The 17,271-nt window shown below is 39.2% G+C and overlaps 1 protein-coding gene across 3 annotated transcripts in view; it reads left to right on the plus strand.

Annotated features, from left to right (window-relative positions):
- XIRP1 (xin actin binding repeat containing 1) overlaps positions 1-16,585 on the plus strand; it is a 28,556-nt gene extending 11,971 nt beyond the window's left edge. The window contains exons 2-4 of one of the 3 annotated variants that reach the window (XM_077268681.1): positions 3,987-4,129; positions 5,121-5,173; positions 8,739-16,585. In XM_077268681.1, coding sequence (XP_077124796.1) covers positions 8,739-15,827 — 7,089 coding nt within the window. In that variant the 5' untranslated portion in view covers positions 3,987-4,129; positions 5,121-5,173 and the 3' untranslated portion in view covers positions 15,828-16,585. Of the gene's footprint in view, positions 1-3,711; positions 4,130-5,120; positions 5,174-8,738 lie in introns of those variants that run through there. The other 2 variants (XM_077268683.1, XM_077268682.1) reach the window with 2 other exon arrangements.
- Positions 16,586-17,271: the final 686 nt, after the last annotated feature.

Genomic DNA, 17,271 nt, shown 5'->3' on the forward strand with positions numbered 1-17,271 from the left:
GCCACCGTGACAACCCCAGAGCAGAGACTCAGAGGCCCGGTACCGGGTACCCCTCGGCCCTGCGGCAGTGGGGGCGCTACAGTTACATCAGTTCATTCTTTTATTGGAAGTTCCAGAATCCGCGTTTTGACTACTTAATCTTGGCTCACAACAGTGTTGTGAATACCGTTATTCTGTCCTGTATTGGGAACAGAAAAGCAAAATTCTTGGCAGGAACAGATCTGTTCCATGATGAACCCCATCGGATCTAGAGAGACCTCATTGACGAATAATGGAGTCCAATAAGTTTCTGTCAGGGTTTTCAACATTTTTTTCCAGGAAAAAAATAGAGCGGCATTGTTATTTTTTCCAGTAAAAATTAACTAATCTGTGATGGAGCTTCGCAAAGGAATGTAGCCATAGTAGTATCTGGAATAGATGGAAGTCCCCATTGATTTGTTCCTGAATGTTCTACTTTGGCCCCTTGTGCAGGCAGGCACAGTGCCAGCTGAAATACTTGGCTAAACTCATATTTGTAGATTCCTGTGAGCATGATGTGATGGAGAACAGGATACCTGGGGCCAGAGTCAGAAGAAAATGTATGGGTTTTTCAAGACGGTAAGGATTGAGATTGCTTTGGCCCTCTCTTCTCATAAAGGGAACCTCAGAAAATGCTATTTACCTTCTAATATAAGGATAATTGGCTAGGATATAGCGTTTGAATGTTTTCTGACTGCTTTACTGAAGTGTGGCTACCAGGAGAAAATGAACTTATTTCTTCACAGGAACCGATAGCTTTCAGTCACGGGGCATGCATGGGGCAGCTACAATCACCAGTCATTATGCTGTGTGTGGCGGCTGTAAGAACTTTGATTGACAGCCTGCTCTGCAGCATGTATATGCGGAGTGAGCTGTTTATCAAAGTACTATGACCCGTCAATGTATCCACACCATGTACTCCTCCGTGACTGAAAAATTGTGGCTCCCGGGAGGAAATAAGTTCATGTTCTCCCAGTAACCGCACTTTGAGTGAGGCAGCTGGGAAGCATTGTAGCGCTATTTACCTGCAGATTAACCCTATATCTGCAGGAAAATATCATTTTATGATGTGTTTGGTTTCTTTTAAAGATTGGGCCTTATGTTAGGGATGCCTTCAATACAGTCCATATATCTTAAATATATGTTGGCTGATCTAGTTCTGCTAACAGTCATCTTTCCCAAGTCTTACTTACACATGTACGCTCCTCTCTCCTTTCAATATCTCCCACTAACACATGGACCTGGTGTTTGAGATGAACCTGCCTGATCCCACTCTTCTTCATCGCTATCTGTTGGGAGAGTGTCAGAAGGCCCCCAAGTAACGAGCTCGGCTAAGTTTTATCTAAAGTATATGGGGCCATTTTGTCCTGCACAAAAAATACGGGGGCAAAACTAGAATTTATAGATCTGAAAAATCCACAAAGTGGTACTAGACAAGAGAAAGTCACAATTGTATTTCCATTCCATAAAAGGATCAAATTTCAAGGACAAATGCAGCATATTTAAAAAGAAAGTTTTAAACATTTGGTGCCCTTGTGAAAATGACTGAGGTGGTTCCCATTGTACACTATGTGTCAACTTTCCACATGTAGTATCTTAGCGGTAGGTCATAGTATTCTTGGTCATACACCTAGTGGTTCAGAAGAGAGGATTTGGAGATCTAGATCTGAAGACGACTTGGAGGTTTGGAGATTTGGAGGATTTGGAGATTAGGATCTGAAGAAGACTAGTGTTAATAATACCCTAACATGGAGGTTAAGGGTTTAAAAGTATCAGCGTCGATGATGAATGGCTATGAAGACTCAAGTGGGGTTTTAACTTTATTTTATCTGTTCTGAATAGGTATAATTCTATGTGATAATCAATTAATTGCAAAACTAAAAATCTCCCTTATTTTACGGTGCCAATTTTATTGGCCCTTCAGCTTCTAGGCCCTAAGTGGTATGGCTGTAGTTACAGTACAACCATGGTTCCATACATGAAATATTCCTTAGTCAAAGTGGTAGAGTAATCATCAGGTAAACTAAACATGGGATGAACATGCTTTTCATTACAGTCAACCCATTATTATTATTATTATTATTTATATAGCACCATTGATTCCATGGTGCTGTATGCAGCGCCCCAGAGTCCTGGTCGTTGCAGTACTGTTGCTCCGCCGCTAAGGGGGGCTATGGTACGTCTGATGGCACTGACGGAGTTCATCTGACCAGGTATCACAGACACCAATACATTTCACAGTCTGGCCTCCAGGGGGAGCTAAGGGTTCTATGTATTAGGCCACTCCTCACAATCTGGTAAAACTGGGGGTTAGGCAGGAAGTTAGAGGAGAAAGCTGACTGGGTTGGAACCAGGCAACACCTTGTGGCAGAGGGTGTTGTAGGGGAAGATTCAGAGGGGTCCCTGTCAGGGGTGGGATCCTGACAGAGGCCTAGCGAACAGAGAGAACGTTACGGGACCGTGCCTGCACCTGATCGCGGCGGTACGGAAGAAAGGACAAGAAGCGAGGTATATTGTGCTGAGTGAGAAACGAGATCAACGCAACAAGGAGAAATACCAGTGGGAGTCGTGCTGTAAGATCGAGGCAACATCCTACTGAGGCGCGTAGCCGGTGGCCGGAACGCCGAGGAAGTATAGAGCTCCAGGCCAAACTTCAAACCTACGGCAGGACAGTCAGTTATAGGCGGGCTGTCTCACCCAATTGACCTAGGAAGACACAGGGGGGTAACAACAGGAGTGGGGCGACGCTAGAGTCCCGGAAGAGCTCCGAGCCTCCCCGTCATACGGGTGCGTCCTAACCATAAGATCTGGGGGACGTGGAAGAACATCAGAATCGAGGTGTGAGGGAACACGAGAAACAGACACAACAGTTGTGAGGACTATCCCGTGGTGCTTAGCAGGGAAGGACTACAACACACAAGCGCTAGAAGGTAGGCACAGATTTCCACCTGCAAAGGGAGCCCTGGATGTGCCATCGGACCGGCCAGGCTTGCGCAGCCCGGTTAACCGTATTCCGGATTGAGGATCCTGAAGCCTTCAGTAAAGAGGTAAAGAGACTGCAACCTGGTGTCCTCGTTATTTACTGCAACCTGCACCGCACCACTACAACATCATCACCATCACGCACACCTATCATTGTACGCCCCTCAGCAGGGTCACGGACCGGGTCTAGCCACCGTGACAACCCCCAGAGCAGAGACTCAGAGGCCCGGTACCGGGTACCCCTCGGCCCTGCGGCAGTGGGGGCGCTACACTGTACATGAGAAGGGGTTACATACAAGTTACAGATATCACTTACAGTAAGCAAACTAACAGTTACAGACTGATACAGAGGGGCGAGGACCCTGCCCTTGCGGGCTTACATTCTGCAGGATTATGGGGAAGGAGACAGTAGGTTGGGGGTTGCAGGAGCTCCGGTATTGGTCACGCAGTATCTCCTGTAGTGATGAGGAGGCAGCGGGGTAAGTGCAGGCTGTAGGCTTTCCTGAAGAGATGGGTTTTCAGGTTCCATCTGAAAGATCCGAATGTGGTTGATAGTCGGACGTGTTGGGGCAGAGAATTCCAGAGGATGGGGATATTGGGGAGAAGTCTTGGAGGCGGTTGGATGAGGAGTGAATAAGTGTGGAGGAGAGAAGGAGGTCTTGTGGCAATCATTTAAGATTTTAATTGATGGATCTCTTGGTATTTGGGGCTATTTTCCGAACTCTCAAGATACAAATGGAGAGAGCCTTGCACAGTGTTCTCTCCATTCCTGGTGGAGCCATTCTTATAATAAGTGAGGTAGACTACCTCTATCAGACCTTTATGGCATATCTAAAAGATAAGTTAATGTCTAAGATGGGAATATTCCTTTAAGCTATGAATCCACCCAATATGAGGAGGACAATTAAGGCATGAGCTAGTAAAATCACAAAATGTAAAAAAACTATGAATAACTTCTAATAAGCAGTGCAAATGTTTTATTTCAGGTGAAGAAAGCTGTCATTGATATAGACAGATACGTCACTGGAAAGTTTCATCAAAGACAAGTAGATCTTACCCTCCGTGAGGGAGCTTACACATTGTCGAGACAGCTGCCGTCTGCAGAGGACAATACCAGAAATACAAACCAGTATGTATTGCATTCTCTACATTGCTGCTCCATGATATTTTCACCTATTGCTATTCCGGCACACCAATGTATCGGAACACAAAATGTCATATATCCAGACACCTATGTGTAGGACAATAGATAGTCTGGGCATCAGGAATTACCGTACCCATCTAAACATTAGAATATAAATGCTCAATCCTTGGTGCCAGGGTTATCCTCAGTAACAGATTTCTAAAAAAAAAAAATTAAAATAAAATAATTTCCGTTTCCTGACTAAATTAATAAGCCCTCAGTATTTATATGAACTTTTCCATATTGTTTCTATAGAAACTATTCCTAAAGAGAATCTGTCAGCAGACTTTTACTATGTAATCTAAGGACAGCATGAGGTAGGGGCTGAAACACTGATTTCAACGATGTGTCACTTACTAGACTGTGTGCTGTTGTTTACTTACAGTGAAGGTTTTATCATCAGGGTATTATCATTGTTGTGACTAGCTGGTGCAATGAGCAATCGTCTAAACTGTGCCCTCTCCTGTGATAAGCAGCTCACTGTCAATAGACTATGTACATACAGAGCCTGGTGTGGGCGGAGGCAGCTTTTGAGCTCTGCTATATGCTACATCTAAGAACTCTGATTGTGTCACAGCTGCTGCACCCAGTAAACTAAGTGACACATCGCTGGAATCAGGGTCTCTATTGCTACATTATGCTGCTATTAGATGAGGTAGCAAAAACCAGCTGACAGATTCCAATTAACCAGAAAAAAATGTAAATGTAGGATTTTACATAAAAAAATAAACTTTCATAAATATTTATTGATTATTGATTTATTTGAGAGAAAAATAAGTCAGTTCATTGGAATAGACGTCTTTCTCATATGAATCAGAGCATGAATTAAAAAGAGGATGGTGCACAGACAACTTAGTAACTTGTAAGCGGTGGGTAATTACAAAATTGTTGTAAGCAGTGTTTAGGAAAGCTTCAATTGTAAATTTCCCATTCACAGAAACTAAATAGAAATCAGAAAAGAGAAGAAGAAAACCTGATATACACGAAAAGGTAGAGTTAACTTTTAATTTTGAACATATGATCATGTTTTTATCGGACTGAACCAAGAAATAGCAGGTCATATCTAGTGTAAGAAATCGCTCACTTGCAGAAATGCTTCAAAATCAAGAAATCATTGTACACAATGTTGAAAGTAATCAATTTGATTTGTTAAACGTTACTGGATTATCTGTAGTTTAAGGAACAAATAGTCTAAATTTCTTTTCCTTACTTAATTTCAGTCTCAGTGAATGTCTTTCCTTGAATACTATTCTAATTTTTAGGTACAAAATTCTGCGCTAATAAAAACCGTAATTATATATTTTAGAAGTCGTTAGATATCCATTTTTTTATATAGATCTCCACTACATTGGCAGAAGTGTAAAGGGAAGCTATCATCAGAAACTTATCTATTGTTTAAATCAGATTTTTGCGTTACATGTATATTTTATAATTTTTGACAATGTTGTTTTTTTTTACAAAACGTGATCTTGACAAAAAAAGATAAAAAAATCATAATCTTAAAATGTTCACACTAGCCACCGGGGCCTTTTTAGACACATACTTGCTGTCCTTTCAGGAAGTGTTTTCAGCAGACTCCTAATCATCAGAGACAGGATTACAATGACTGGTATCACCTCTATACACAGCTGATAACACAGGATCCACCAATCACAATAGGTGATGCCACGGCTGATCCTGCTCCCCTTCCCTTCACAATGGCCTTTACGCACGCTCATTAGATGCTTCAATGCAAAACATAGGCTCGAAGTCTGTTCATAGTGACTAATGTACATGTATTGTTTCCTGAAACGAAAGGAAGTTAATATTTAATAAAGTTCTCGTGGCCAGTGGGAAAATAGAAACATTTCTATCTTTTATTAAAATTGTGATCTTTAAAAAATAACATTATTTAAAAAATATATTGAACACAAACACAGTGTGGTAATTTTCTGATGATATCTTCCCTTTAAATCAAGTGCTGGCTACCTGCAGCTATCTATTCTAAGAAAAGCATACAAAGTGAAGGTAAATCCAATTGTATGCCTTTTCTTAAATACATATCATTAGCAAATCTCATAACTTCCATAATAATTAAAGGAATGCAGGTTTAAACTTCATTTACGCTGAGTGAGATTTTGATCCGCTCTGGGAGGTAACATCTGTAAGGTGGGAATTAATTCTATATATACAAAACCTGAATAATAACAGGGTATAGAAATTTGAAACATGGGTTTCAGAAATTTGGTTACCGGTAATTAATTTACCAATGCATTCAGATAAAAAAAAAAACAAATCATCAAGTGGAAATTTTCCTAATTTCCTGCCAGGAACCTAAACATTACCACATAGAGACTAGTGTTATTTATTAGCCATGTAATGTATCATCCAGCCCAGATTAAAACAAGCTAAATACTTTTGCCTATAAATAAAGAAGCCATCCTCCCATCAAAGTTTTTACTCGCATAATATATTGCAGTCATCACATTATATAGCACTGTGTACTTACAATTGCTCATTTTGCCTTTCTACCCAGGTAATTATTCTCTTTTCTCCACTCTATGTAGAAACAGGATGTCTCTGGTCCCTGCATTTATCATTCCCCTCTTCAATTTCTGACCCAGATGCTTCACTCCTTCTCCCTGCCATAGACGTTTGCAGTAACTCATGACTTGTGCAGGGAAAATGGACCTCCTGTTTCCACATAGAGCTTAGAAAGATTCAGCTAATCAGTTTTTAATTATGTGATGTCATTGACCTAATAGAAAACAGAAGAATTCACTGGTTATGAGGGCAAAATGAGCAATTGTAATATGATGATTGCAATTTAGTAAGAGGATAACATTTCTGATGGGAGTGCTTCATTAATGTGCAAGAGGAGGATATAGCAGCTTCTACAGAACTCATTTATTGAAAGCGGTAAGAAGACACTGATGCATATGAAGGGTTAATCTGTTATGGCACACAGCTGTTTCTAAAAGGTTAGTAAAGGTTTCGCACTACATACACATAGAGGCAGCAGCTGCCATACCTCACTGAAAAGAAGCATGTGACAGGGAATATCTCTGTTATTGCTGATACTAGCCTTCTCTGCCTGCTGATCCATAGTACACAGGAATCCATCTAACATTCCTGGGAACATGGTTATATCCAGTGTGGAATAAGACGGCAGCACAGATCCCTCTTGTTTCCACCCTCACAATGGTATCTCCCTGTTCAGAAGCTGAAATCAGCTGTCAAAATACACAATGGAAAGCCTGACTTAAAGGGGTTTTCCTACGACCACAAGTTCATTTTAATCAATAGATTTTAGAATAATAATAATTTCCACAATTGTATGTGTTTAAATAAAATGTTCCTATGCTAAAATAATCTTATAAATGTGCCCCTGCTGTGTACTGTGTAATGGCTGTGTCTGATTATACCACATCTCCAGGGCGGGAAGGAGTATACAGACATTACAGCAGGGATCACATCTGATTCTTTTTATGAGGTAAAACATTTCACAGTCTGTTTTTAAATGATATTTTACTTCAAATAAATAATTATTTTTGATCCCATGCTATAATGTCTGTATACTCTATTTTGCATCCGCCCTGCCTAGGAGCTGCGGTATGACCAGACCATGTTCCTCCACGGTCAGACACAGCCATTACACAGTACACAGCAGGGGCACATTTATAAGATTATCTCAGCATGGGAAAAACATTTTTAAACCCATCCTATTGTGGAACTTATTATTAGTCAAAGATCTATTAATTAAAATCAACTTTTGTTTGTGGTAATAGCCATTTTTCATTTTCCTATAGGGTTATTCTTATCTTATCCTTTCATGGCTCAGTAACTTGAGATTTAAGAAGATAGCATAGGTCACTGTGCTAAGCTGATTCCTTAACTCCCATTAATTTCTATAGAAGTCACAGAAACAGCAAAGCTTTGCCGCTCTCAGCTCTTTTTGTAGATCACCCTATAGTAGTTTGAGCCTGTATGAAGTTATTAATGTCTCAACCATGAAAACATGGTAAGGGAAATATACCTTTAGGCCTTTATTATTAAAATAAAGATTAATTTGCTTAATTTTGTATATTTAGGTAATTTATATTTTGGTCCCTTATTACTTCATGAATTTTATCAGTGTTATCTATAGCATATTATGTATTACCTAATGTCTTAACTAATTTAAAGTGAACTTCCAGGCAAAAGCTAAAACATACAAATCCCAACTTAATCAAAAGTTACTGATTTGGAGACACATTGGGGTTTTAATGAATGCCTGCAACCTTGTGAAGTTCTCAATTTGAAAAAAGATGATGTCATGGCCTACATAAGCTCTTGGTATCTATTCTCGTACTATAAACATACTGCAGACGTGGCATGGAGAGAAACCCTCATGAATCTTTAAATCAAAAAAATCTGGAAAGTAAGGTTTGGAGTTAATGTGGATGTATCCACATCAGGCCACATCTTGATGTCTTGCTTTAGCCGAGAGGCTCACTTTAATCTGGTTAGAAATGAGAAATTTATAGCCAAAATTGGTGCTTGAATTGCTTGAATTTTCTTCTTTTTATTTTTTAAGATGGCAGATAATATCAAGAAATTATCAATGGATGCTGTTACCGAAAAGAAACATGAGGCTGAACTACCTCTTCCCCCACCTCCCGATACAGCACATCTTTCTGTTACAGTACCAGGAACACAAGAGCAATCTTTCATGCCTCCGCCACCACCAAAAGAGTCATTTTCCAAGTTCTATGAACAGAGACAAGTAAATGAGCTAAAAAGACTATATCGCCATATGCATCCAGAGTTAAGAAAGAACTTGGAGCATGCTGTGTCCAGAGACATTTCCGAACTGTTAACCACTGATGAGCCAAATCAACAGGCTTCAGTTAGCCTAGATGCAGTTTTGCCAGGAGAGGTACAGTCCATGCGCTGGATCTTTGAAAATTGGAATTTGGATGCAATTGGAGATCACCAGTGTAACCAAAGACTGACTGAAGAAGAATCTGTACTTGGTGGCAATGTTAAAAACACGTCTTTGATGTTTCAGGGCCAGACTAGCAATGGTGGTAAAAGGTCCTCATCTGCCCCAATCAGAGAAGATCAAACTAAAGGAGACGTGAAGACAGCTTTGTGGTTATTTGAAACACAACCTCTTCAGTCATTAAATAAAATATTTCCTGAAGATGCCGATGTCCAGCAAGCAGTTTTAAAAGACCCAGTTGAAAAAGGTGATGTGAGTGGAACCAAAATTCTCTTTGAGACACAATCACTAGATGAAGTTGGTCGCTGTAACTCTATAGAAGAACACAGCATCCTTCAGCTTAAGTCTGAAATACAAGAACTGAAAGGAGAGGTGAATAAAACAATCAAATATTTTCAGACTGAGCCCTTGTGTGCAATAAGAGATAAAACTGGCAATGTTCATGAAATTAAATCTATTTGTAGGGAAGAAACTCAGAACAATGACGTCAAAACAGCCAGGTGGTTGTTTGAAACTCAACCTTTGGACACAATTCATAAGGATACATCTACAATTAAGGTTATTAGAGGAATATCATTAGAAGAGATAGCAAAAGGAGGTGTGAATGCAACCAAATGGATATTCGAAACTCAACCATTGGATACAATAAAAGAGAACATAGTAGAAGGACTATTTAATCCCTCTGAAGATGCTGTTCAAGGCATAGATGTGAGCAAGCAGTGCAGTATCTTTGAAAAGCAACCTCTTGCTTCCATAAATGATAACACCGATAGTAAATTAGCTGCCACAGAAGAAATATTGCCTGGAGATGTGAAGTCAACACTATGGCTTTTTGAAACACAACCAATAGAAGCACTAAAAGGCAGCTTAGAAGTTGGACAATTAAAAAAAGTTGAGCTACTAAATGAGGAAAAAGGAGATGTTCAGCAAAGGAAGCATGTTTTTGAGACATGTTCTCTAGACAAAATTGCCAAAAAAGAGGAGAATTCAAGAGAACAATATGTAACCAGCACAGAGGAAATTATAAAGGGAGATGTGAAATCTTTCAAAAACCTATTTGAAACACTTCCACACGAGAGTAATAGAAACCGGCAAAGTGTTCAAGTCTCCAGTCAGGATGAAATTAAGATAGGGAATGTGAAAACAAATCAAGCTTTGTTTGAAAGCACTCCACTTTATGCCATAGAAGATAGTTTAGGCAATTACCACGAAGTCACATCTGTCAGTCGGGAACAAGTTATATGTGGTGACGTTAAAAATTACAAGTGGATGTTTGAAACAAGACCATTGGATCAGTTTAGTGAAAGTATCCAAAAAGTAGATATCATTATGGGGATCACAAAACAAGAAATTATGTCTGGTGATGTGGAAACAGCAAGATGGATGTTTGAAACACAACCTGTTGACGTCATTCATCCAGATAACAATGTGAAAAATGAACAATGCACGGTCCAGAAGGAAGAACCACAAAAAGGTGATGTTGCCAAATGTCGATGGCTCTTTGAGACCCAGCCTATTGACATGTTATATGACAAATCAGAGAAAAAACATGAGAAGGAACCTGCTATTCAAGGTGATGTTAACTCTTACACTTGGATGTTTGAAACTCAACCACTTGATTCTATCACAGACTCTAAAGAGCGTCATATAAAAGTAAGCAATGCTTCCCCAGACAAACTAGATGTTAATGTAAAAACAGCCAGGCATTTATTCGAAACTGAACATTTAGATAGTCTTTCTTCTACTTATGAACAGAAAAAAATGATAAGGTATTCTAGTCGTGTTGAATTCCAATCAGGTGACGTCTCCAGGGTGAAAGAGATTTTTGAGTCAAAGCCAAAAGTGTGTGCTCCATTACAAAACCCGAAAATTACTGTAGAAGAAAATATACCAGTCGGTTCAGTAAATAAATTCACATGGCTTTTTGAAAATTGTCCAATTGACTCTATGGCAAGTCATGCAGATGGGATTCAAGAATTACCTCCTGAAAAAGACATCGAAGGTGGAGATGTTGGAGGTAAAAAATTTATTTTTGAAACATATTCTTTAGATCAAATCCACAATGACTCTGATGAGAAAGAGATAAACAAGGTACAAGAAACATTTACAAGAGGAGATGTAAAGTCCTGTACTATGCTTTTTGAAACCAAGCCATTATATGCAATCCAGGACAAAGGAGGGATGTACCATGAAGTAAAATCAGTAGAAAAGGAAGAAATTCAAAAAGGAGATGTGAGGGGTGCAAAATGGCTATTCGAAACAAAACCACTTGACATGATCAAGAGGGATGAAGAAGTTTTTGTAATTAGAGCTGTTACACAAGAAGATATTGAAAAGGGCTGTGTCAAGGCTGCCAGGTGGAGGTTCGAGACGGAACCGTTGGATTCCATTACTGACACTGAAAAATGCCCATCTAGAACAGTTGATGATGTGCATAAGGGTGATGTCCAATTTAATAAGCAAGTCTTCGAATCACAAGAAGCCAACCAGAGGAAATATGTAAGACTAGTTAGTGTCAGTGATGTACAGAAGGGAAATGTTAGAACTTCTACTTGGCTCTTTGAAAACCAACCAATTGACTGCTTGAAAGGAGATGATCAAGAACATCGCGGTATTGTAAAAGTACAAAGAGAAGACAATCAAAAAGGTGACGTTAAGCGTTGTACATGGTTATTTGAATCTCAACCCTTAGACAGCCTGAAAGACACTGAAAGCTCAGTAGTCCCTCAAGCTACAGAAGTAATTCCCGAAGCCAATGTGAAAAGTGCAACCTGGCTTTTTGAAAGGACACCTTTAGATAAATTTGACTTTGAACACTCATCTAATATGGAACAGAAAAAAATAAATGTAAAAGACACGCTTGATGCGTTACTTTCCCATAATATAATTCAGCATAAAGGAATAGTCATTGAAAATAATAATGGTGGGCATGTGAAGATGATAAAATATCAGTTAGCGACACAGACAATGACGGAAATTCAAAAGGAAGAAATTGTTGGAGGTAACCTCCAAAGAATCCTGCTACAGCTTCTCCACCGAACTGATGTGGAAGCTCAGGGTCTATTGGTTGAAGAAAACAGCATCGGTCAAATCATTGCAACTAAATTCAATCTTCTGAACCCTGTCCAGTCAGCAGAAGAGGAGGAAGAAAGTGTCAGAGATGATGTAGCCAAAGCTCTTAAAATTTTGCTAAATGAAGATGCTTCTACAAAAACTGGTATCATTATGGAGGAATCAGAAAGTGGTACAGTGAAAATTATTATTTATGCTCTGTCAATACACTGTCAATTTAACATGGCTCAGGAGGATATTCTCAAAGGAAATGTCAAATCCACAATTGGGAATCTCCTTGCATGTGGCAAAGAAAACAAATCAAAAACCTCAGTGACTCGGGAGAAGAACGAAAAAGGAAACGTCCAGTTGTTCACAAGTTGCATTGAAAAAGGTGATCTCGGATACTTAAAAAGTCTTCAGGCAGAATCAGAATTAGATGCTCTTACAAATTCTCAGAGTGAATCTATGAAGCAAGAGGTAACTACCAAGCAATGTAAGCAGTCAACTGATGAAAGCAAAGCAGGGTCAGAATGTGTGTTTGTTACATCTACTCCTGTGTTCCACCCTGTACAACTTCATAAGAGTGTGAAAGAATGTGCTGCGGATGAAACCATCAGAGTTCCAGATGCCCAGAAACCTTTATCTGGATGCAGCACAGAAAAAAGGAACATAAGTCTGAGTAGTGCTATAGAAAGCAATACGACAGTTAAGAAAAGCACAGACACTAAGCAAACATCAGAAGAACATGATACCTCTACGATGGATAAAAGGTTTGGTGCTGTGGGTCCTAACTCTAATACATTACAAAATAACAGTGCCAGTAGCACCGATCTACAATCTGCATTGCTGGATCTGAGACAGGCCACAGCTGAAGCTAGGACTATCCAAAAACAAGTTCAGTGCAAGATACAAAACAATGTCCAACAAATCCAAGTTACCAACAAAGAAGCAGAAAGCAGTGTCATCCAACCAGTCCAAGCAGCATTTCATCAAGAACATGCAACAGTAAAGCAAACGGCAAGCGTCACGACCACTGTTAAAGACAAACGGACATCCTATGCGAGTCTTCCCACATCTACTTCATCTACCAAAAAGGTCAGTGTTTCTGAGGAAGATAAAGATTCATGTGAGACTAAGGAAATCACTAGAGCAGAAACTAGTAACATTGATGCTGTGCCACCCAAACATGTGAAAAACTATTTAAATCCCTTTAATGATTGTGACTATAAGGCACACATACTACAAGAGGAAAGGGATCAAGATATTGTCAGGGGAGATGTAAAGGCAGCCATCAGAGCATTGCAGAATGCTTCAAAAGAGCAGAGAGAAACAGAAAAGGAAGAAGTTATAAAAGGTAATTTAACATCCACCCTTGAATCTCTCCAAAAGTCTAATGTAAATGTATCAAAGGGTGACTTTAAAGCTGCTATGATATACCGAAATACAGGGCAATCCTATGCTGCATGTAAAAGGAATTCTGATGTTCAGAACAGAAAAGATCAGGATATTACAAAGTCAATACAACCATCTGATAATAACTCTCCTCCTTCTCCAGCTCCTGTGACTGAACAAGAAAGGTCCCAAGCTGCCAACCCAAGTGATATAGAAGCAACAAAAGATGACTTGGAAAAGCTGAATAATCTCATGACAAATACTAAAGATTTCAGTGAAAATGCCTGTGAAGATACAGTAGAAAAAGATGCTAATGTCTCTCAAGCTACCCATAAAATACAAAGACAAAAACCAGCACTGCCACCAAAACCTAAACACTTGTTACCAGGTGTACGCCCACCACCTAGACCCAAAAACAAGGCCTCCTTAACTACACCATCATCTTCAGCTTCTAACTCTTCAACTCAATCTGATCAATGTGGTTTTAAAGGTACACTAGAACCAGCCAACATGACAACGCTCATCCAAGCTCCAAGCAATGTACTAAATGCTTGCATGTATCCATCTTCAAATATAAATCCTGAATCTGAGAAGGAAATGCTCCTTCACAAAGAACCCAAATTATGCAGCCAAAACTATCTGATTACAAATCAAGATAAGACCTGCCAGGAAGAAAGTGTGATAAATCTTCATCAGAAAAAGAAAGAAGACATATTAAATGAATGCAGTGCTTCTTCAGATCCTAACCTGACAATGTATATAATGCCAGAAGACCATTTAAGACCAATTTCTGAACAAGATATAAACAAGCAGAGATTATTTGAAAATTTACATGCTGAAGACACGTCGTTAAAACAGTCGGTTGATTTGGTACAATCAAGAATGAATGTTAGTCATACTGATAACAAGAGTGTAGTCATGAGGATCAAGCGAAAAAAGGAATCAGAAGATGCAAGACGCCAACGATTATCAATTCATATGGATGAAATAATGAAGGACAATGTAAAGACGGCAACAGATATTTTTGAAAATTTGAAAAAACAAGACGAGTTGGAGAAGATTTTGAAAAAAGTAGAAGAATTAGAGGAAAACACCAGCACTGTTGATGTAAAATCCATGAGGGGATTGTTTCAAACTGTTCCAGATTGGGTAGTAAACTCAAAAGAAAATGCCTCTTCGCTTCCTAAGGAACAACAAAGTCAAAAGGACGAAACATTTCAGCTGCAGAAGGAAGATTCTGAAAGTGTCTCATCAGTGGAACTTGCTTATGAGGACCTTGAAAGGGCAAGTGCAGAAATCAAACATTTAAAAGAGCAAACCCTGACAAAAATTTTTGAAATTGAAGAAACAATTAAGAAAGCACTTTATGCTGTTTCCAACTTAAAATCAGATTCAGACATTGTAAGTCTTTCAAGTCTATTCCGTGAATCTTTAGGAACATCTACCAACACTACGAGCAACATAAGAAAAATTAGTATTGTTTCTAGTAAAGCAAAAGCAGAAAAACCAACTCAACTTTTTCAAGAAAAGAATACAGAAGTTGCAAATCAAGAAAAAACAGAGAATAAAAAATCAGAACTGGATGTGGCTACTGGTGTCTCCAGCCGACTTTCTCCAACATCTCCTTCTTTCATTACCATAGAGTCTGCTGCCAGAAAGACTTCTCAGCAAAACAGTAGTTCCTTACCATCAAGCTTAGTTTCAACCCAGAATGGAGACGTGCCTCAAAATTTGCACAACCAAGGTGTTGGTGGTAAAGACCAGAATGGAATAAATCCTCTAGAGTGTGTAGATCCTTTTCTTCAGTGGAGTGTATGTGACAATAGACAATCATTGTCATCTGGATCACTCAGCATTCCAGCGGTTTGTGAACAAAACTCCAACCAGCCACCAAGTCCCAATTCTCAAAGACAAAAAAGTGTATTAGAGTTGAAAACTGGGCAAGAAGGTCCCAAACTAATTGGAACAACAATAGTTACTGAGAAATATGAAGAATCTGATCAATACGGCAACAAAATTGTGAGGTCCAAGACATCTACGACAGTTACTAAACAATCAGACACTCACAGTTCTTCAACATTTGAGTTTGTGTCTCCTCCTCCTCGTTATGAAGTGACTGCTTCTCCTCTTCTTAGAAGAAATGTCATCTCATCTGTAGACAACTCCAATAACAAAGGAAATGAAACCGGTGTGGTATTTGTTACTTTTGGTAATTCAAAACCAACACAAAAATGATTATTTCCTTAAGTGTCTCCTGTAATAAGGCGATGTCAGCCTGCATTATAAAGACCAACAATATAAATCAATGAAATATCACTACTGTCTCCATGAACTGTTCTACGAATGTCTCTTGGCCAGAGTATTATTATAGCCATGTTAGGCACTCAAAAAGTGCACGTAAAGGAACAGAATTTAGAAAATAAAATTGTAGGTTCTACATTTCAACTGTTTCAGTCAGAATAAGTAAGCATGAAATAGCTAGCCTCTACCATAAATTTGCACACTTGGCCAAGAGGAAGAACCTCTTGGAAGTGGTTTACTGTATCAACCATTGGAAGCATGGAACAGCAATGTTAAAAAAAAACCCTCTGAAATGTGCCATTGGGGGACAGAGATTATTAACCGCTTCCACGAAAATGGCGAAGCGTAGACAAATTTTATGTTATGGCCGTCTTAACCCAGCTTATAATGGGTCACAGTGGATTTAAATTGGGTGGAATTTGCCCACAGAATGTTTTTTAGAGCACATGAAGTTGTCTTATAACTGACAGATCTTGAAGAAGATACAACACTGATTATATTTCTTTAGATTTTCTATGCATTTCTAAACAGATTTTAGAATTTTAAAATATTCGACATTGTAATTTATTATTTGTAAGATTGTTTTTTTAGAGTTTATGCATAAAATGTGAAATCTATCAATATATGACCTTTGTATTGTAATTCTACCCTCATGAAATTCTTTTATAAATCTTATACACCTCAGTCTGTGGTAAGGCTTTTGTTTTTTAATGTTGCATAATAAATATGTATTTGGATTAAAGCTGTATTAAATTTTTTCTCCTGCCAAGATCAAGTAAATGTAGAAGTGTCTCAATCTAGTACAGCTCGGCATTTTCATACGCTGGTCAAAAGAGCAATTGGCTATTTTGCTTTATAACCTTTCTCAAAAGATATCCTCAATTAACATAATTGTGCACTGCGATGATTTACGGGTTTCTGAGTCAGTAACGTAGGGTTTGTATGCGTTATGCATACTCCCGGCTAGAGCTCACTAGTGGGCGCAGCCTCAATTCATACCCTTTTATTGATCGAGGCCGCACCACCTCTAGTAACGCGGCTATCCTGTGGGGGTAGCTGTCCAGTGGGCATGGTCATCCAGTGGGCGTAGCCTTGCTCAATACAAGTGTATGGAGCAAGGCCGCACCCACTAGTCGAGTTCTGGCCGGGAGTATGTATAATACATACAAACCTGCTGGTCCAGCCTCAGAAACCGGTAAATCCCCACAGTGCACAGTGCATAGCTGGGGGGTATTCATAAGTCTGCAGTCACACAGAGTAGGTTGTTCACTACCTGGATGATACCTTTTTAAATTAAGTAGATCGTGTAACATGAAAAAATAACATACTCACCACCCGCACTGTTCCAGATTTGTTGGTTCCCAGTATGCTGGGGTTC

Source organism: Ranitomeya variabilis, chromosome 6, assembly GCF_051348905.1.
Source record: "Ranitomeya variabilis isolate aRanVar5 chromosome 6, aRanVar5.hap1, whole genome shotgun sequence".
Lineage (NCBI taxonomy): Eukaryota > Metazoa > Chordata > Amphibia > Anura > Dendrobatidae > Ranitomeya > Ranitomeya variabilis.